This window comes from Leptopilina heterotoma, unplaced genomic scaffold (assembly GCF_015476425.1).
Source record: "Leptopilina heterotoma isolate Lh14 unplaced genomic scaffold, ASM1547642v1 Lhet_115, whole genome shotgun sequence".
NCBI lineage: Eukaryota > Metazoa > Arthropoda > Insecta > Hymenoptera > Figitidae > Leptopilina > Leptopilina heterotoma.
In genome coordinates this window covers 649213-671633 of record NW_025110834.1, presented here as the reverse complement: position 1 = coordinate 671633, position 22421 = coordinate 649213, and the positions used below count along the sequence as shown (strand labels likewise).

Below are 22421 nucleotides of genomic sequence, written 5' to 3'. Positions count from 1 at the left end.
AATTCTTTCATGAAATTTTATTAAAATTGTATTAAACATAATTGAATTGTATCGAAAGATTTATTAAAATTTTAGAAAATAATTAAATTTCTTTAAAATATTTTATAACAAATTAAGAAAAAAATTGAATACTTTCGTAAAATTTTTTGAAAATAATTAAATTTTTGCAAAGATTTTAGTATTTAAAAAAATAATTGAATTATTTCGAAGGATTTTTAAAATTTTAGAAAATAATAATTGTATTCGTTCGTAAAGTGTTATTAAAATTTTGTTCCAAAATAATTTAATTTTTGCAAAAAATTTTACTTTTTACAAAAATAATTAAATTCTTATGAAGATTGTTATTATTTATGAAAATAATTTAATTCTTGCGAGGAATTTTATTAAATTTTTTGAAATTAATAAACAAAAAATAATTAATTTGTAAATTAGTTATTAATTGAATTTTTTTAAATTTGAATCTGAAATTATTCAAAAATTCATATTTGAAAATAAAAAATTAATTATAAACAGGACCATAATTTCTCAAAAATTTTAATAAGTTCAAAATAAGTAAATTTTTATATATTTTTATTTACATTGTTTGAAGATAATTGAATCTTAAAAAATTATTATCTAAAAGAAATTATAATAATTAGTTTTCAAAAATATTTTAATTTTTCGAAAATAATTGAATTTCTTAAAAGAATTTTTGTATAATTTAAGAAAACTAATTAATTTTTTGATAAATTTTAATTAAAAATTTTAAGCATGATTTTTTACTCCAAAATGTTAAAAATAATTCTAAAATGTTATTATGTGTATTTGAATTTTTGGAAATATGTCATTGAAAATACTGAAAATTTCAACAATTTATTTCAAATAAATAATATCTTAATTATCTAAAGCATAATTATATTTACCAGGAAATAATTGTAAACAAAAAATTATTTTAGAACCGTAAAATTGTCAATTAGTTTAAATTTACTGGCTCGCAATAACAAAAATTGAATTTGGCGCCAAATTGCGCATAAATTATGCGCAGAAAATGAATAATTGGAATCTTCCAAATTTGCTAAAATATATTTTATAAATTTTCTTTTTTAGATTATATTTAAAATTTGTTAAGTGTTTATGGCAAAAAGTAACTTATTAATAATGTAAACTTAATTAAAACCAGTAAACATTTGCTAAGGGATATTTAATTCTCAAGGGAAATTGAGTAAATTGACTGCCAGTGTGAAGTTGGCACTAAAAAATTTAAAAACTGAATAATTATTTTAATCTCATTGGAATATTAATGTTTAGTGTTGCCACGAATGTAAATTGTAAATAAAAGAATAAAGACACTTGGATAAATTTTTCCAAGTGGTGAAACGAGTATGAGAGACAGTGAGAGATTTTGTAAAATAGGTAAAATAGGAATAGCAGACTACATTTTGCAAAAATCATTTGAGTGAGAGGGAAAGAGCGACAGAACGAAGAGTGAGCAGGAGAGAGAGGAGAAGAGAAGAGCTTGTGAGGAGGGGGTATGTTTGACCACCACTGCTTGCGGGTTAGGATCATCGATAACCATAAAGCGAATTGCCTCGTGAACTTCCTACAAACGTTGTAAAAATTCAATGGAAATTAGTGTTTGCACATTGTCTCATGCTTGATTTAATGAGCGCAAGAAAGTGAGGAATAAATAAGAAAAGTAGGCAGCTGCCATTAGAGCAGCCATACTCAAACAACCGCAGTGTGATTGCGCGACGCGCGGTCAAAAATGAGACTCTAAATTCGGATGAAACGGGTATTCGTAAATTTTATTAAATAGCTTTCGCAAAAGTTTATTCAATTTTCACGCAGAGACAGGGCAGGGGCAAAGTTATTGAAATTTTTGTGAGGCGAGGAGAAGCGAAGAAGCAATCGCGCCGGAAGCAGGAAGCCGAAAAAGGGGCCACGACGAGATGAGTACGAAGAACGACGTGAACAGGAGAGTATTGGCGATTCAGGCGAAAAAGAAACGACACAAGCCGGTGAAACGAAAGGGTAAAGGTCCTCAAGGTGATCAGGACAATCCCGGTGCTCAGTGTTCCAAAGCATCCAACGCAAATCAAAATCAAGACATTCGATTGCAAAGACAGAATTCCGGTGGCAACGGGCACAGGTGCCCAAGCAATTTTTTTATTACAATTATCCCTCTTTTTTAACTCTTTACTTTACTTTATATCCAAATTTAGTTTACACATTCCTGATTCCCTTTTTATTTCTATTTTCCCTCCATTCTCTCTTTGCCCACTTTTAACAAATCTAAATGTGACACAATTAAAACTGAAAATTGTTAACCTCTTGACACTTGTTTTTTGTTTCTTAAAATATCTTTCATTCCATTTTTATATCAAATATTGATGACCCTTCTTCTTGCTCATGTTAACACCTTTTTCTTAGTTTGACAATTTTCCTTTTTCAATGTACAAATTTCAATTTTATTTCTATGCAAACTATTACTGTACATAATTTCCTATTGTTTTTCATTCCCCTTCCCCCTTTATAACTTATTCTAAAGATTATTTTTTCTCTAGTTTAAAAACATGCTGCAAATTTCAATTTTTCTTTATTCTAACGAAAAATTTCGAGTAATAAATAAGTAATTTATATTTGCTTTATAAAGAAAAAATTGTTTAAATAAATGGCAAAATTTTTAAATTCTGAAAATTTACATTAGAATTTCCAATTCTCTATAAATTTTTATACACAAAATTATTGTTATGTAGTCGATCGTAACTTTTTGAGAAATGAGAAATAAGAATTGAAGAATTTTCTATTTAATTTCTAAAAGTAGATTGTATTTTTCTTGAATCGCTTATTTATATTTTCCTAATCTCTGTGTGATTGTTGAATTACAAGATAGATGTAAATAAACTGAAATAAAATTAATATTAGATAGAATCACTCTTATTTTTATTAATTAAATTGCTTATTTATATATACTTGATATTTTTTATATTTATTATTAATAAAACTTTTTTTCGGATAATATTTATAATATGCTTATGAAATAATTACAACTCTTTCGGACCAAAGGCCACAAAAAAGTCAAAATTATTATTTATCCAATTAAGGTCCTTTAAAGTAAATTAAAATAATAATATTTATAATTATGAAGAAAAGAAATTTATAATTTGATTATTGCAGACTTCGCACTCACCTACTAAAACCTACTATTTACTACTTTTTTACGTTCTGTTACTATTTGAGTACTTTTTTTAGATTTCACTCACTATAAAAGCTACTATTTCTGTTTTTTCTGAGAATTTCCACTACTTTAAATTCGCTAATACATATTAAAAATCGAAAAACTATTCTCAAAAATTATAATCAAATTCTTTAAAATAACAATTCAATTATTTTCAAAAATTATTCGAAATGCAATTATTTTCAATACCTAGTATTTTAATAAAATTTATCAAAAGAATTCAATTATTTAAAAAAAACTGATAAAATTCATCCAAAATTCAATTATTTTCATAAATAATAAAATTTTCACAGGAATTCAATTAATTTAGAATAGCATTTTCGAAAAAATCAATTATTTAACAAAATTTTTATACAATTCTTCACAATAATTCAATTACTTTGACTAATAATAAACATTTTTCATTGGAATTCAATTTTTTTAAAAGAATTTTTGATAAAATTCTAAGCAAGAAATTAATTATTTTCATAAATAATAAAACTCATCGAAGAATTTCAATTATTTTAAATACTATTTTCAATTAATTAATCGAAGAATTCAATTATTTCCACAAATAAAGTTTTCCACAAGAATTCAATTATTTAAAATAAAATTATCATAACATTTATTATATTTCGAAGAAATTAATTATTTAAAAGAATGTTTATAAAAATTTTACGAGGAATTCAATTAGTTTCCAAAATGCCAAAATTTTTCACAGAAATTCAATTCTTTATGATCATAAAGTTCTGAACGTTCAAATGAACGAAATTTATTTTTTTCATCTTCAAATTAAATTTTTATTAAAATATTTTGTGTCACTATTAATAAAATTAATTATAAAGTTTCTCCATATACAATATTTAAGTTTTTAAATTACATTACAATCAGTAATTGATGAAAATATTTTTAATAAAAAGTGTTTCGTTCATTTGAACGTTCAAAACTTGTGAAACGTAATTCTTTTTAAATATTTTAATAACATTTTTCACAATTATTTAATTATTTTTATAAATAATAAAATTCTTCTCAGGAATTCAATTTTTTTTTTGAAAATTATAATAAAATTCTTTGCAATTATTCAATTATTTTCAGTAATAATAAAATTCATCGCAGGATTTCAATTATTTTTAATACAATTGTACAGGAATTGTTCAAAAAATGTAATTATTCTTAAAAATCTAATTTCAATTCCTCGAAAAAGTCAATTATTTAAAAAAATATTTTTTAAAATTCTTAGAAAGAATTCAATTATACTTACAAAAATATTAGAATTTTTCGCAATAATTCAATTCTTTTCAAATATTTAAATAACATTATGGGAAAGAAATCAATTATTTTAAATGCAATTTTAATTATATTTTTTTGGAATAATTCAATTATTCTTTCAGATTTTAATAAAATTCTTTCCAAGAATTCAATTATTTCTATAAATAATTCAATTATTTGAATTCAATTATTTTCAGAAATAAAGTTTTCTACAAGAATTTAATTATTTTAACAAAATTTTCTTAATACTTATTATATTTCGAAAAAATTAATTATTTAAAACAATGTTTATATCATTTTTATGAAGAATTCAATTATTTTCAAAAATAACAAAATTTTTCGCAGAAATTCAATTCTTTTTAAACATTTTAATAAAAATTTTCGCAATAATTCAATTATTTTCATAAATAATTAAATTCTTCTCAGGAATTCAATTATTTTTGAAAATTTTACTAAAATTCTTAATCACTATTCAATTAATTTTAAAAATATTCCAATTTTTCACAGTAATTCAATTATTTTCAAATATTTTAATAAAATTAGGGACCGTCCATAAACCACGTAGCCCCATTTTTGGGGAATTTTGACCCCCCCTCCCCCATGTAGTACGCTATTACATGTATTAGAGCCATTTTTTCCTCTTGTCGTAGTCAATTGCTTGACCCCCCCCCCCCTCCCCCTCAAGAGGCTACGTGGTTTATGGATGGCCCCTTATTCTAAAAAAATAAATTCTTTTAAATAGGTACAATTTTAATTAAATTTTTTTTAAGTAATTCAATTATTATTTAATTTTAGATTTTAATAAAATTCTTCCCAAGAATTCAATTATTTACATAATTAAATAATTCTTTGAAAGAATTCAATTATATCTATAAATAACAAAATTATTCCCGAAAATTCAATTATTTTAAGGCATTTTAATAAAATACTTCGCAAAATTCAATTATTTTCATAAATAACAATGTTAATAATAATAATCCAACTATTTTCAAAAGTAATATACTTCTTCTCGTAAATTCAATAATTTTGAAATATTCTAATAAAATTATTCGCAAGAATTCAATTATTTTCCTAACTAATAAAATGCTTTTTAGGAATTCAATTATTTTGAAAAAAAATTTTAAAAATGCCACACAGACATTGAATTATTGTTAAAAGTATTAATAGAATTCTTTGTAAAATTTAATTATTTTTAAAAACTTTTCGCAATTCAATGATTTTGCTTCCTCGTGAGGAAGCTTTGTAGTCGTTTAATTTACAAAATTTTTAAAAATCCTTTTAACAAATTTTCTTCTATATAGGACTATGTTATATAAGACCCTGAGCAATTGTCCGGATGTATGTATGGATGTGTGTGTGTGTGTGTGTGTGGATCCCGATTTTTATGAACACGATAACTCAATGAGGTTTTAACGAATTTGGCTAAAATTTACCAGGTATATTTATCATAAAAATATCTCGAAATGGATTCATAGACTTTAAAAAATTCTCAGAAAAAAATTTTTTTAAGTTGGTTATTGAAGTTAATATATAATAAAATCTTATTCTTTGCATCAAGACGAATTGATTGGTATATAAAAAGTATAAATTGTATGAGAATTTACAGAGTTAATCACAATTAAAGATGAAAAATTCGCATTTTTATCAAAAAATGAGTTCTTTCCGCAGAATTATGTTGCCGTATAAGAAGATCTTACTCATTTATTTCTAAAATCTTATTCTTTGCACCAAGACGGATCGATTGGTATACATAAAGTATATATTGTATTTAAATTTATAGAATTAAAACCAATTATAGACAAAAAATTTGCACTATTAATAAAAATTCATTTTTTCTTAAAAATCATGTTGCTGTACAATAAAATGTTATTATTTATTGGAAAATAAATTAAAAATCTTATTCTTTGCATTAAGACGAATCGATTGATCTATATAAAGTATATATTCTATTGAAAATTATAGAATTAATTACAATCAAATTTGAAAAATTCACTTTTTTACTAAAAATTTTTTTATTTATTTAGATTCATATTACTGTATAAGAAAATTTTATTCTTTCTATTAAGACGAATGCACTTTATTTTATAAATGTTAAATTGTATTAAAAATGATTTAAAAATTAAATATATTTGTATCGTTAATGCTTCCTCCACGAGGAAGCAAATTTTTTTGCTGATCGTAAAGAGGAAGCAAAATGTTCATGTAATGAAGATCTGGATTTACAACTTGTTTAATATCTATTATTTCCATAAAATTCCCAAACAGAATTCAATTATTTAAAAAAGATCTTTGTAAAAATTCAATTCTTTTCATGAAGCAGAAAAATTTCTCTGGAATTCAATTATGTAAATAAGAATTTGCATAAAATTAATCCAAAGAAATCAATTATTTAAAAAATGTTATAAAATTCTTCGCAAGAATTAAATTATTTTTATAAATATTTAAATTCTTTCATGAATAATAAAATTCGTTGCAGAAATTTAATTTATTATCCGGATAAGAAAGAAGTAAATTTTTTTAATGAAAATTAGGAAAAAGTTAGGAAAATAGAAAATATGGAAATGTAATTTTTTGTAGTTTTGTGAAGTGTCTAAAACGTCTTTTTTGGTCGTAAAGTTTATTTTCTCAATAGCTACCTTTTTACTACTTTTTTTAGTTTGAAATCTACTTTTTGCTGTTTTTTTAAAATTAATTATCGAGTGCGTAGTCTGTTATTGCTATTCAGTAAATTTGAATTGAATTTTGCATGATTTCTATCATAGAATGACAGTGTTAAATTTAATTTTGCTTCTTTCAATAATAGATTGAATGCCAGCCACAGTTCAAGTAATGAGACGATCGAAGATGACGACGATGTTTACAGCAGTGAGGAAGAAGAACAAGAAGACAGCAGTGACTATTGCAAGGGAGGTTATTATCCAGTCAAAATAGGAGATTTGTTTTTGAATCGCTATCACGTCACGCGCAAACTTGGTTGGGGTCATTTTTCTACTGTCTGGCTTTGCTGGGATCTACAGGTAATTTGTGCATTTTAATTTTTTAAAATAATCACAATTTATTTTCTTTTAAACAAACAAAAAGTTATTTTTAAATTATAATCTTAACAATAAATTCACAGGTCTCAAACTCCTACAGATATCGTTTTTCATCAAAATCTTTTTCAGCTGATTCAACTATTTAACTGCACTGTTTAAAAAATTACTACTACTATGAGGCTTCGCACTCATCTACTAAAATCTACTATTCACTACTTTTTTTACAACTATTTGTTACTTTTTTAATACATTTTTTTAGACTGAAAAAAATTGTTAATAACATTTTTTAAAGATATTTGAATTCACTATTATAATTTAAAAAATATGAAATAATTGGAGTTTTTTACCTACTTTTAAGAATTATTTTTAAATATAACACCGTCCAACAAAATTAAAATTTTTTTGCACACATGCACTGAGAGAAGTCCGGGAACTAATATGTCCCATGCGAGCCTTGAGTTGTACTTTTGAATGTTTTTATGTGAACCCTCGAATTGGGACGTCTCAAGCCCCGATGCGAAACGTGGAACGTCCCGAAGTGAGATTACGCAGAACTTTCAGTTTTTGCCACCAGTTGTTTTCTCACATGCGAGAATAATGTTTGACCGGATTCGGGGCGTCTCAGCACCAGATTCGAAACAACTCAAACGCGACAAGCAGAGTAGCGCATATATAGCAACGTCTAGCGGGAACTATTACGTCTCGGACTTCTCTCAGTGTGAACGAACCAAGGATTTTCGGAAACTAGAGCCAAAAAATGATACCGGTGTCTGGCCGTTTTTCGAGATCAAGTCGTTTACGGTTTTCAGGATTAAAAGCAACCTTTTGGATTGGATTTTTGTATTGAGCTTCAATGGAAAAATCGCATCGACTTTGACAGAAGGTTACCAATTGTCTTGCAAAAAATCTTGAAAAATAGGAAACTTTTATTCAAAAATTGTTTTAACATTATTGGGACCATTAAAACAAATCTACTCTTACTAATATTTTAGGTCCAACTTTTAACCCCGAAACTACCCCTATTTCGATTTATTTTAAAAAATATCAATAAAACTAAATTTTTTTTATTTTTTAAAATGAATCGTTGAATAAGTGTAATCTAATATCTTTTAACAGCCTACAATTTTCAATTTTTCACCCCAACACTTATCGAGAAACCAACATATTGAATATTGTCTCATGATTTTTTTATTTTTATATAACTGCGTATATAAGGATTTTTGGTCTCGCTAATTACAGATCTGAAGTCAGTTTTTAGAAATTCAAAATAGTGCACAGTGGGAAAAAATACACGCTTCTGGACAAAATTCTGCTGATAAGTCAAATCTTAACGCCATGTATAGAAAGTGGCCACATATTAATTTCCTATTGGCGATTCAAACAGCTAAACTAGCGCACATAGTGGCGAAGTTTGAACTAACGAAACCGGGCCTCACTGCAGCCTTGTGTATAGAACTTCACGTGTATTCTGGCAATTTTTTATATTTTCCATTATTATTCCGAACAATTGCGATATAAGTGATAGGTATAGAGTCATTTTGGTCAAACTTGGACCAAAAAAATTCACAAATTTCAAACAATCTTATGAACATAAAAATAATTTTTTAAATTCAAACGTATTTTTTACAATTATTTTTCTTAAAAAATCTACACCATATGATGTTTTATATATTTTCTAGAATAGTTTTTTAGTACAGAAAAATAATTGTTCCAAATTTTTTTGGTCCAAGTTTAATGACCTGCATTTTCTAAGAAAAAAATTACACGTTAATGCCAATAAGTCATTCTTATAGTGTAGCAAATGACCTTTAAAATAAACCTAAGATCATTAAAAAGCTTTTATTATTTAAGAAGTTATTCAAATTTTTGTAAAACATTGAAAATACGATTTTTGAAAATTATCTAAATAAAATATTGGCCAAATGACTTCTGAAAGAACTTGTTCTTTTCAAAATTTTATTATCTTTCAAAAAATAAAAAGAAAAAAAAAATTTACTTTCTTACATTTTGTTTTAAAATGTATTTCAATCACCTGAAAATGGGTGGTCTCTCAATTTTGACTGGTAGTGTAATTAAAACAATTTTTTTCCTTTTTCATTATTTGCAGAATATTCCAACGAGTAATTTCGTTATTGTTTAATTGGAAAATATACAGAATTGAATAAAATATGGACAGTTAAAGTGAACAATTTAATTAAATTTTATGTTTTCAAAAAAATGGTTTTTCTTGAATATTTTGAAAACGGTAATAAGTTTTAAAATGTTGATTTTGATATCACGTGACAATTACAAAGTCAGGGTAAGACTGTCCAGGGTGGCCGCAAGTCAGGAAAAAACTGGAAATCAGGGAAAAGTCAGGGAATTTTGAAAATAAAATTTTGCGGCCACCCTATAAGATCTTCCTATCTTGCTTCCTATATATATGCAATGCAAATGAAAATAGTGTAATTTCATTGGAAATTTAATAAGCTTTCCAACGCAATTAAAAAAAGCATCTAGCTTCATTTTTGACGGAGTTATCACTGGCTTTTTTATAGCTCGAGGTGTTAGCGGTATGTCGCATAAACATTTCCATATTTTTAATATTATCGTCTACATAATACTTACATTAATGAGAGCATTATGCGCTTCTTCAGTTTTAAGTCACTCATACCAACGTTTTTGATTGCTCTCATTAATCTCGGATAATCAAACTTACAATTGCACTGAAAAACTGTTGGCAGAACTGTTCGCCCAATGCGCTGAAGTGCTGCGTTGAAATAAGAAACGCACAGCTCACTTTAGTTTTGGGAGAGTAATAGCGAATTCGGTTATCTGCTCCGAGAGCGATCTTGCTCGGTGTAGGAGTATAGTTTACTCTGCTCTCAAAAAGCTGTGCTCTACTCTGAGGCACTCTATGACGTCATGAACACTGGCAAAGTTCGACTGTTTTTGGAGCAGGAGCACAACATGAACTGCTATGGTGTAAAGCATACACTGCTCGTTTGGCGCGAAGTTTATATTTAATTAAACTTATATAATATAATATAATGTAATATAATATTATATTTATTATATTATATATATTATTATACATTATATTATGCAATATATTTTCTTCATAAATGTACAATTATTTTACTTAAAATTAAATATTTTATGATGTATACATCAATAATATTTTTAAAAGCAAAAAATTTGATATTTTTATTAGAATTTTAAAATTTTATTCGGTCAATGTTTTGATATAGCAGAATTGTTAATCACAAAATTATCGAATAATATTTCTGATATAAATTTTGTTTACACTATTTGACATTTTGAACTACTAACAACAACAATAATAAAATAAGTGAAAAGGTTATTTCTTTGAGACCAAATAATTACTTTATAATGAGTATTTTTATTTAAATATTAAAAATATTGAAAATTATTTACTGTTTTTATTAAATATTAAAATATTGAATGTTAGTCTTTCTCTAAATACAAAATTCATTATAAAAAACATAATTCGTCTTCACTACTATCGCTAGAGGTGTCAATTAAATCTGTTAGAAGTGAAATTTTTAAATTTGCCGCTTCTCTTGACATTTTTTTAAACTGCACTAACAAAATTGTGGGAGCAAATTTTGTTGCACCTTTCGATCCTTGAGAGTGCACACTTCTTAATTCGAACACAAATAACGATCTGCGCCGGAGCAGTGCTGCCAAAACGAATACTCGAAACGATCTGCGCCGGAGCAGTGCTGCTAAAGCGAATACTCCAAACGATCTGCACTAGAGCACATTTGTCAAACCGAACATGCTACTCCTGCTCTGGAGCACTCCGAGAGTGCTCCGGTGCAGATAACCGAATTCGCTATTAAAGTCGCGTTTATTTGAATCCGTTTTTGCTTCAGTTATTTTTAGTTAGAATCCGCCCTAACCCCACTTATTTTAGCTCATGCGCAGTACGCGACCAATGGAAAGATACTTACATTCCCATTGGTTGAGTTCAAACAAAACCAACTAATCATGTCAATTTATCGAATTACGTCACCAATATAGGTTATGTCGACCAAAATACAAATAAACGCGACACTTCGTGTCGAATTGCTTGAGCCATGTTCAAATAAGTGGGGTTTCAGTGTAGTACTTATCAGACAGCGGTGACAGAACCAAAGTTAAATCTCCCTCGTACGCTTAAATATACATCGGAGCACCAGAGAAAGTTAAGGTTGATTCTTCCCAATAATTCCTCTTTGATTATTATTGTGAATCCTAATTTCTTTTATTCTTTTGTTGCTGGATTAATGACTCCTGCACTGGAAAAAAGTTGGTGTGATTTTTGTTGCGTGTTAAATTAACCAATGTTAAACGACATAGAATGTGGCGCCACCTATGACGGTTAAATTTGTTGCGTGTTATTTTAACACCAAATTCGGTGTTAAAATAACACTTTTTTATTTTCTGTGTGGCCAAGATTGCGCGAATGACGAGATAAATTGGCGTCTTCACCAAAATTCATTCTCCTGCAACCCGAAATACGTCTCAGTATAAAGATAATCAATTATTGCTTCAATGGGTATTTGGCCCCTGCTTCGAATGGGGATTTCAAAAAGTACCATTTTCGATACTCAGACCTTCAGTATCGATAACCCCCCTCCCTCATCTGAGGATTTACGTACACTCCTCAGAGAGGAACTGAAATTTGTAAGCGACACATTTACTGCTGAATTTCACAACCTGAATACTATACAATTGCCAGTCCATCAAGTCACTTGAAAGCCGTCAATACAAAAATTAATGTTTGCGTTACTGAAACTTACACCACCACTATTCGAGTGGATGCATTGGAAAACAAGGTCAAAGAAATCATGCAAGATAATTCCTCTTCAAATGTTTACTGGAAACTGTTTAATTCTTGTTTACTGGAACATAACGATCGCCTCAGAAGACGTAAAAATCTTATCACTATACCTTCACAGATACGCAGCTCATTCATTACTTTAAAAACAAGTTGTAAATCCAGATGTTCATTACATGAACATTTTGCTTCCTCTTTACGATCAGCAAAAAAAATTTGCTTCCTCGCGGAGGAAGCATTAACGATAAATATATTTCATTTTTAAATCATTTTTAATACAATTTAACATTTATAAAATAAAGTGCATTCCTCTTAATAGAAAGAATAAAATTTTCTTATACAGTAATATGTATCTAAATAAACAAAAAAATTTTTAGTAAAAAAGTGAATTTTTCAAATTTGATTGTAATTAATTCTATAATTTTCAATAGAATATATACTTTAAATACATAAATCGATTCGTCTTGATGCAAAGAATAAGATTTTTGATTTATTTTTCAATAAATAATAACATTTTATTGTACAGCAACATGACTTTTTAAGAAAAAATGAATTTTTATTAATAGTGCAAATTTTTTGTCTACAATTGGTTTTAATTCTATAAATTCAAATACAATATATACTTTATATATACCAATCGATCCGTCTTGGTGCAAAGAATAAGATTTTAGAAATAAATGAGTAAGATTTTCTTATACGGCAACATAATTTTGCGGAAAGAACTCATTTTTTGATAAAAATGCGAATTTTTCATCTTTAATTGTGATTAACTCTGTAAATTCTCATACAATTTATACTTTTTATATACCAATCGATTCGTCTTGATGCAAAGAATAAGATTTTATTATATATTAACTTCAATAACCAACTTAAAAAAAATTTTTTAGAAAAAAGTCAAAAAAAAAAATTTTTTCTGAGAATTTTTTAAAGTCTATTAATCCATTTCGATATATTGGTATGATAAATATACCTGGTAAATTTTAGCCAAATTCGTTAAAACCTCTTCCAGTTATCGTGTTCACAAAAATCGGGATCCATACACACACACACATCCATACATACATCCGGATAATTGTTCAGGGTCTTATATAACATAGTCCTATTAGAAGAAAATTTGTTAAAAGGATTTTTAAAAATTTTGTAAATTAAACGACTACAAAGCTTCCTCACGAGGAAGCAAAAGCAATGCAACTACCTCTAGAATATGCAGAGATTTCGATTGCCCTCGACAGTACCAAATATTAGCAAACAGAATACCAGCGTGTTAAAAGGGAGCGATTGACAAGAGCTTCTCAAGGTGAAAAGAAGCTCAAGATTTCCTACCGCCTGGAATCTTCTATCGTCACATCAACATAAACAGTGCGTTACGAATCTATTATAAAAAGACACATGGTATAAACTCGAAATAAATCTTATTCGAATGCTTTCCCGACCTACATTATTATTTAGGAAATCTACTAACTGGGAAAACTGGGAATTCAAAAACTGAAAAATAGTAGACACCCTGTTATTCGATTTATGTCGATATATATCAGATGCTATGTTTTCTAACAACATTGAGTTAAACACCCCCGATTCTATTGTTAACGCCTTTGCCAACTTTTTTTCCCTTCATCCTAAAGCAACTTTCTTTTCCACCGTCAGTAACCATATAAATCAACTATATTTTTGTCTATGAATTCCGACTTAGACTTGTTCTTTTCATCTATTTAACAATTTACCAGTGCTATGGATTGTTACATTAAAGGACTCTCTGACGATTAATTTTTATACGTCGGCCACATATATCTTTGTATTCCATCTTAAATTTTTCATAGAAATTACGCATAATCTGATATTGTTTTATCACACATTCTACGATTAGGTGGTACGACTTCTTGTTACCCATTTCCCGGCCGAAAAACCTTGTACAAGATCATACGTGAGAACATGTGCAAGGACTTTGATATAAGATCTTGTACACGAACTTGTGTATAATGTTCAGCCCAAGGATTTGGAACAAAGAACGTGTGCTAGAACATGCATATGTCCTTATAGGGTGGACACTTTTTCAAACCCGAATTACGCCGTAAGATTAAAGACCGGGAGCCTACACCTTTTCTTTAAGGTTTTGAAGTTTATCATAGCCTGGATTAATGAAATATTTTTTCAATAAATAATTCACGGTATCTCAGGTTGTGTTTTCAGAAACTGCTATCTTATGAAAGAACAGCTCAAGGCTTAGATTGAATTAGGTAACACAACTGAAGAAACACTTTTTTGAACCTTGTGGTCTGTTAGATGTTTGGAAGGCGATGTCGGCTCAGTCTCTAATGAAGGATTTTTTCAATGAACTTTCTTCGTTCGAGAAATGGCTAAACATTTTTGTGTCAAAAGACCCGGTGTTTATTAAGAGATTTGTAAGGTTTATAGCGTCTGTACTTGATGATCGAACGACTGTGATTTAGTGATACTATCTCTGTAGTTTTTATATTGTAATCTTTTTATTATGTATTCCCCTTGTAGACACTAATTGTGTCGTGGACTAAAACATTATGCTACTTTGCATAATGTAAAAAATTTATTAAGTAAAAATAAATATTTAAATAATGCTTAAGTTTTTGTTCTTTATAATTCAAAATTTAAATATGTTATGTTTTTCACTTGAAAATAGAGTCGAATGTCTGGAAATTTTAGTGTTGATAATTGTTTTATAAACTGATTCATCTTAATGATCTGAATGATTTTCAGGATAAACGATTTGTGGCCCTGAAAGTGGTCAAGTCGGCATCTCACTTCACGGAAACTGCACTTGATGAAATCAAGCTTTTAAAAGATGTTCGTGACACTGATCCTAGTGATCCTAAACGCAACAAAACCGTCCAGTTGCTACATGACTTCAAGATAAGAGGCATCAATGGATTGCACGTTTGTATGGTTTTTGAAGTACTTGGACACAATCTACTTAGACTCATTATTAGATCTAATTATCGAGGGATTCCAAGAAATAATGTTAAGCGAATAATAAGACAAGTTCTTGAGGGTTTGGATTACCTTCATAATAAGTGTAAGTTCATACTTCGAAGAATCCAATTTTCATATTATATTAATTTCTTCATTTTAATTATATGTTTGAATGTGTTTCTATTTTTCAGGTAAAATAATTCACACCGACATAAAGCCCGAGAATGTTTTAATTTGCGTTGATGAGTCCTATATAAGAAAATTGGCTTCTGAAGCAACCGAACTGCACTCATTGGGCTTGAAATTACCAGTTTCTCTTATATCAACTGCGCCGAAGGAATTTCAGGAACCAATTATTAATGCGAAAATGTCAAAGAACAAAAAGAAGAAATTAAAAAAGAAAGCAAAACGACAAAATGAACTTTTAAAGAAGCAAATGGAACAAATTGAGGAGATTGAGGAACAAGTAAAACCAACGGACGATGTCAAGGAAAATGGAGACGTTGAGGTGCATGAACCGAACAGTCCCGATCAAGATGTCACCACGGAAAGTATGGAAGATAACGTCGAAAGTAAAGAATCTCCTGATACATCAGAACCATCTATTCCATCTTTGCATGTGAATGGTGTCGATGGACTGGCTGGTGGTGAAAAAATTGAGAATCAAATGAATGAACAACAGAAAATTGAAAACGTCATTCTGAGTGATGTGGAGAAAAGTTGTGGAGAGGGTGTTGTGTCCCTTGATTTCCCCGAGAAAGACGAATGTAGTGATGGTAAGTAAATTTAATTACAGGGTATATTCTGATAAAGTAAAAACTTGTGTTAATTTGAAAATACTTAAATTTGTCAGATAAAAACGACAATTTATCTAATAAGAAGGAAGGGAAACGAACATCTGTTGCTCCACTGGATCCAGCACTAGTGGACTGTGACGTTGAAGTAAAAATAGCCGATCTCGGAAATGCTTGTTGGGTTTATAAAAAATTCACTGAAGATATTCAAACTAGGCAGTATCGATCACTTGAAGTGTTGTTGGGAGATGGATACAGCACATCAGCAGACATCTGGTCAACGGCTTGTATGGCTTTTGAACTTGCAACTGGTGACTATCTTTTCGAACCACACAGTGGTGAAGATTACTGCAGGTAAGTTTCAATTTCACTCTAATAATTTCATTTAATCACTAATTTGACACGCCTGTTTTGAACATTTTTTCGAATTTAAACCCTTTTATGACCCTATTTCATTCGGTTGAACGATATAAAACGTGTAATCTTGCATTTTTTATATATGGATGATTTTTCGCAAACTGTGATATTTATATTCCTAACGTGTGTATTAACTGCATGCTAATGAATTAACGTCCTGCTTCATATAAACTATATTGGGGAATCATTATTCTAAGTGGACGCACAAGGAAAAGTTGTTCGTTTTAACCCATATCAATATAATTAATTGATAATTTTATAAGTAATTTAAAATTTATGAATTTTTAGTAAAATTAAGATGTTTTTACTTAAAAGAAATTCTTTGTCTTTAACCTTTCAATGTGTCAGGCATTTTTATGCATCCGATAAATGGGGGTCCGACAATTGGATTTACAAAACTTTTGATGATTGATGGTAATGTGGTTGAACTTAACCTATTGTTTAATAATAACGTATTATAAATAATTAAATTAAATTTTGTTCTTGGTTATTTTTTGTATTGTGACGAACTCCGCGAGTCTTTAAATAATTGTAAAAGAGCGAAAAACAGGGTTCGGGTCACGATAGCCGACACAATAAATTGAGCAGAGATTCCATAATCCATGAAAAGGCAATCCAACCTGCGACGCAGTTCGATGATCAGTTGCGAATCGAGACGAGCCACACAGATGAGTAAAGATTGATCAAACTTACCAAGTTTGCAGATTGTTGGATCGCTGATAAGACGAAAAATAATCCTATTAGAAAGAAGGCGCACAACACAAGAAAAACAATAAGATTAATAATTGAAAAACATTTCATTAAAGAATAAATGTAAACTATATACAAAATAACAAAGATGCGACGCAGCGCATCGATTACGCGCGGAAAATTGCGGTTTGAAGTCTCGCTTCTCTCTGATGAGAGAATCGCTTGAGATCGTCAATTCAGGGTGGCGAGCTGACCGGGAAAAACCGGGAATTTTTTTTATACCGGGAATTTCTTGTGTTTTTTCTACTATTTGTTCTTTAAATTTGTTAAATATCCAAAAATGATAACTTTTTTTAATTTCACGAATGTAACTGTAGTTTAAAATTACTAATGACATAGTAAACTAAAGACATAGTTTGTTTTCATGCTTTTTCGTTCTCATTCTTGATCATTTAAAAAATTATACAATAATAGTGTTTAATTGTTAATAAAAATTTGACCGGGAAATTTTATAAAATTGACCGGGAAATGACCGGGAATTCAAATTTAAAAAAAATCTCGCCACCCTGGCTCATCGTGATCCATGACACGTTTCGTGTCTGGCCCGATCGATCGGTGGCCTATCAAAAGTCTGCTGCTGACCCAAAGGTCTCTCAGTGTAAACTATAAAATTATCACGAATTCTAATACAAAACCTTTAATTTTTTTAATTTCTGACAAAAATTTCTTTTTAAATAACTTAAATCTTAAACAACTATCTTAAAATAAATAAATTATTAAATGAATAATTTAACTTAAATATTTCAAAATTTATTCAATTTTGAAAGAGTTGCGTTTACAATTTTCATAAATAAATGCACTTCAAACGGTTTCAATTTGAAATTTTATAAAATTTCAATGGTAAATGAATTTAATTAGAAATTTTAATGAACTTAGATTTTTGAAAAATTTTAATAATTCAAAATCTTCTAAATTGAGTTAAATTTGTCACTATATTTAATTAATTATTAAAAATAATAGACTTATAGAAGAATTTTAGTTAAAAACACTAAAAAAAAATTGGATTTTGAAGAAGTTACAAATGATAGCAGAATTTCAATTATTTTCAAAACAATTTTAATCAAATTCCTTGAAAAATGTAACAATTCAAAAACATTTTATTAAAATTTGTCAAAAGAATTCAATTATTTAGTTAATAAAATACTTTATAAGAATTAAATTTTAAGAAACATTCAATTATTATTCAATAAATAATTTACTTTTGTATTTAAATAATTGAATTTTCTAATAAAAATTGATTTGAAAATTAATTTTAGATTAAATTTTAGATAATAATAGAATATGAAAATTTTTAAGAAGTTACAGTAACAATATTCTTAAAATATAAAATAATGATTTTAACACTCGATCCTCTTTAATTGCGTTATAAAACAAGAAGAAGCCGAGTCTTCGACTGGGAGTAATCGTTATCTTTATGTTTTATAACAATATTTTTAAAGTTGATTAATTTCAAAAATAATAATAATTAAATATTTAAAACATTTAAAAAAGAAATTATTGTTTTCGAATAATTTTACAATTAAAGATATTCGTAAATGAATTTAACAGAACATTTTTTTCAATAAAATAATTTACATTATTTTCTAAAAATTCAAAAATTTTCAGTTTCATTTTCTATTTAATGTTCTAATTGATAAATATAATTTATAAACATTTTTTTCCTTTATATATTTAAAAGAAACTTAGAATTTTATTAAAACAATTGAAATGAAGAAATAGAATTGATGCAAATTATTTCCTTATGAAAATTGAGGATTTTTTACAAAAATAATAAGAAACGGAAATATCTAATATTTTCTTTCTGTCAAAAGAAAAAAATGAGTTTGTAAACAATATTGATATTGAGAAATAAAAATTATGCATAAAATGGGTACATTTTCTACTTCTTAGTAAAATTTTTTTAACAATTAACAATTTTCTAGTATTTTTTATAAATAAAGAGGAGAATAATTTGCATAATAATTTAGATCAGTCAAACGAAATTTGTTATAGAAAATTATAACAAACAAAATGGGTATATTTTTTATTTGTTAATCATAATTTTTTAAAAAATTTCAAATTTGTAATATTATTTTATTATAAATCATAAAAAAATTCTTGCATATTTTCGATTTGTGAAACAATATTTTTTAAAGAAAAAAAAACAAAAGCATACAGAGAAACTAACTTCAAACTACGAACAGAATGAATGTAAAAATACGGAGATTAATATAGTTAATTCTTTTTTAGGGACGAAGATCACCTAGCGCATATAATTGAACTTCTTGGCGAGATACCTCGACGAATCGCTCTTTCTGGAAAGCATTCACGATTGTTTTTCAATAAGAAAGGGGAATTGAAGCATATTACCGGCTTGAAGCCATGGGGATTGTGTGCTGTCTTGATAGAAAAGTACGATTGGTCAGCCAGTGAAGCGCGAGAATTCGCTGATTTCTTAACTCCAATGCTTGAATTTGATCCGGATTTACGAGCCACGGCAGCCGAGTGCTTAAAGCATCCATGGTTGCAAATCAAGTGATTACGTTTTCATGTTGTTTTAATCAGTAAAAATTTCTAATCGTTTTATTGTCCCAATGCAATCATAACCGAGAATGTGATAGGTAATAATATTTACTGGATAATTTACTGAAAATTTTCATAATCATCATTCAATTATTATCAACTTTTTACCGAAAGCAAAAACGTTTGGTTAAAGTCAAATCCCTGTGTCTCATTATTTTTTGTCTTCATTAATTTTAAATTTATTCAATTTGACGAATGATTTATTATCAAACTTATTAAAAATGATTTCATCTGCCAAATGATGTCAAATTTTTCCTGACAATTTTTTGCTTTCTTTTAACAATAAAAATTTATTTTATACATACATTTTTTAGTATTTTTTTTCTTTTAATTAAAAACTGTACACAATTCTACTATTTTATTAAGGATTAGGAGAAATGATTTTTAAAATTGTTATCACATTCCATCCTTTATTTTTTGAATTGGCGTCAGTTTCTCGACTATTTTGTCAACTATCTATCAAAATTGTATTGTCACTAATGGTTAAATTAAATTTTCACTTCATTTTCAATCATTCTTTTACAATTCATACTTGTTTTCTCTCGTCTGAAGAGATAACAACACAATCAAAACTAATGCTAAAAGTTATCGAGATAACTCTTGTAATAATACTACATTTTTTGTCATTTAAGATCTTTTACCCTCGTGTATTATTAATTTGTATAAACTTTGGTAAAGTAAAAGAAAGAAAGAAAGAAAATTATTTAATTGAAAAAAGCAGATGAATGATTTTATATTTTGTTGACACTAAAGAAGATCGGTGCTGCTTTGCACACAGACTGAAGCATAATACTCATGTGCGATGAGCAGCGTTCTTATTTTGAAAAAATATTAATGTGTTGGGCGAGTTATATTAAAAAAAAAAATAGAAAACAGTGTGTGACGACGATACGTCAAACTTTTTTAAATAATGAATCAATCCTTCGATTTTTCAAATAACTGGACTATCATCATGTGTTTTATAAGACGTGATTAAAAAACTTACTGCAAATCTAATTTTTAAAATGAAGAAAACGCAAATCGAACATTATTCAAATGATGAGCCAAAAATATAAATTATTGACACGTTTTTTCTGCAATCGAAAACAGCACTTTGGCCGAAAATCGTCGTCTCATTTGTAATTCAAAAGAATGAAAAGAGAAAAGAAACTACAACAGATAATAATATTAATGCGAAGAAATTAATGCGACTAGAATTTATAAATAATACAATTTGTAGGACCACTGAAATGCTTTGTGACGTCTCCTTCTTATTTAAAAAAAAATTATTCCCAAAAACATTTTTCGAAAAAATGTCCACGGAAGATAATCCTTTATTTGAGACAACTGATCCCACATAGCAAAGTCAACTATGTACTAGAAATATTGAAAAAAATATATAGTATTTAACGGACGAAAAATCGTGATCCCATACGTTAAGCTGCTCCCCGATTACAATCGTTGGACAATTAACTATGCATTCTCTTATCTTACTGGAGTTAACAAACTTTAAAGAAATACTTCTATGAAAAATAGCAGTCGTATAAAATTTGTACAGTGAATACATTAAATTACGTAAAATTAGTTGGTAATAATATTGTTTTACGAGGTCCGATGAAATCTATTGCGTTTAGTCAAATAAAACTCAGTTTGGCTTCAGTAATTTAACAGTCTTGAGTTGATTAAGTAAATTCATTTTTCCAATTTCGTTCATAAATTATTTCAACATTTTTTTTAAATTGTTAATTCACTTGTATGCAATTTCTTAAATTGTGATGAGTTAATTAACATTTACATACCCCTAATTTTTTTTACAACATATCCAACTCCTCTATTCCTTTTGTTTAATAATTAAATGAAATTGGAATATTTTTTAAGCCCAATTGTGCGAATCTATTGAAATTTGCCCACGGATTTTTTTAGCTATATTCGAAAAAATAAATTTTATATAAAAATTCAACATATTACTTAATCATAATATTTTCGTAAACATTTCGTTTCTTTTCATTTCATTATTAATTAAAAAGATTAACATTCAAGATAATATTTCGTAACTTTAAAACTCGTTACTAATGCTACTAAGATCATTAAAATTTAATACGATTTAAAAACTCAAATGACATTGAATTTTTTCTCATTTTCAGAATTTTATTCGACTTCCACAACTTAAAAATTAATAAAGCACATAACTTGGAAAAAATTCAACAACTTTTAAACTTTTGATAATTTTTTTTATCTTTTCATTAATAATTTATATAAAGGAAATATTTCGACGTTAATATTATATGGTTAATGTATATATTTTAAAAAATGTAATTTTTTTAATATTAAACTTTTTTCTAAACGTACCTACATCAGCTCTTAGATTGATTTCAATAAATTCACACAATTATATTGTACTTTCGTTTTTTTTCTTAACCCATTTAGTCCCAAATATCCGTTTTTCTTAGAACCAGTTCAAGCTTTCCGTTCTACGAGTTACGAATTTTAAAAAAATCGGGATGTAACTTTTTTATAGTTTTGAGTCACCTTTTTCAGAATCTGAAAGAAAATTTCAATTTCGATTTAATAATAAAATGTTGTAATTGTTTAAACAAAAAAAAGTCGTTTTTTGAGTGTTTTCTTCTTTAAAATCAAATTATTTAATCGAA

General features: G+C 27.5%; 1 protein-coding gene across 1 annotated transcript; it reads left to right on the top strand.

The window, feature by feature from the left end:
* The first annotated feature begins 1471 nt into the window (after nucleotides 1-1471).
* On the top strand, nucleotides 1472-21433 carry LOC122508983 (SRSF protein kinase 3). The gene is made up of 6 exons (XM_043622690.1): nucleotides 1472-2128; nucleotides 7269-7482; nucleotides 15056-15371; nucleotides 15460-16044; nucleotides 16122-16416; nucleotides 19459-21433. Exons 1-6 carry the CDS (start codon nucleotides 1929-1931, stop codon nucleotides 19745-19747), a joined length of 1899 nt encoding a protein of 632 aa, XP_043478625.1. The 5' UTR covers nucleotides 1472-1928; the 3' UTR covers nucleotides 19748-21433.
* The last annotated feature ends 988 nt before the right edge of the window (nucleotides 21434-22421 follow it).

Bases quoted from the DNA above. Each gene is read 5' to 3' on its own strand.
- LOC122508983 (XM_043622690.1), top strand. From the start codon at position 1,929: ATGAGTACGAAGAACGACGTGAACAGGAGAGTATTGGCGATTCAGGCG. The intron at 7,483-15,055 runs GTAATTTGTGCA...AATGATTTTCAG, and splicing joins GGCTTTGCTGGGATCTACAG to GATAAACGATTTGTGGCCCT. The intron at 16,417-19,458 runs GTAAGTTTCAAT...ATTCTTTTTTAG, and splicing joins AGTGGTGAAGATTACTGCAG to GGACGAAGATCACCTAGCGC.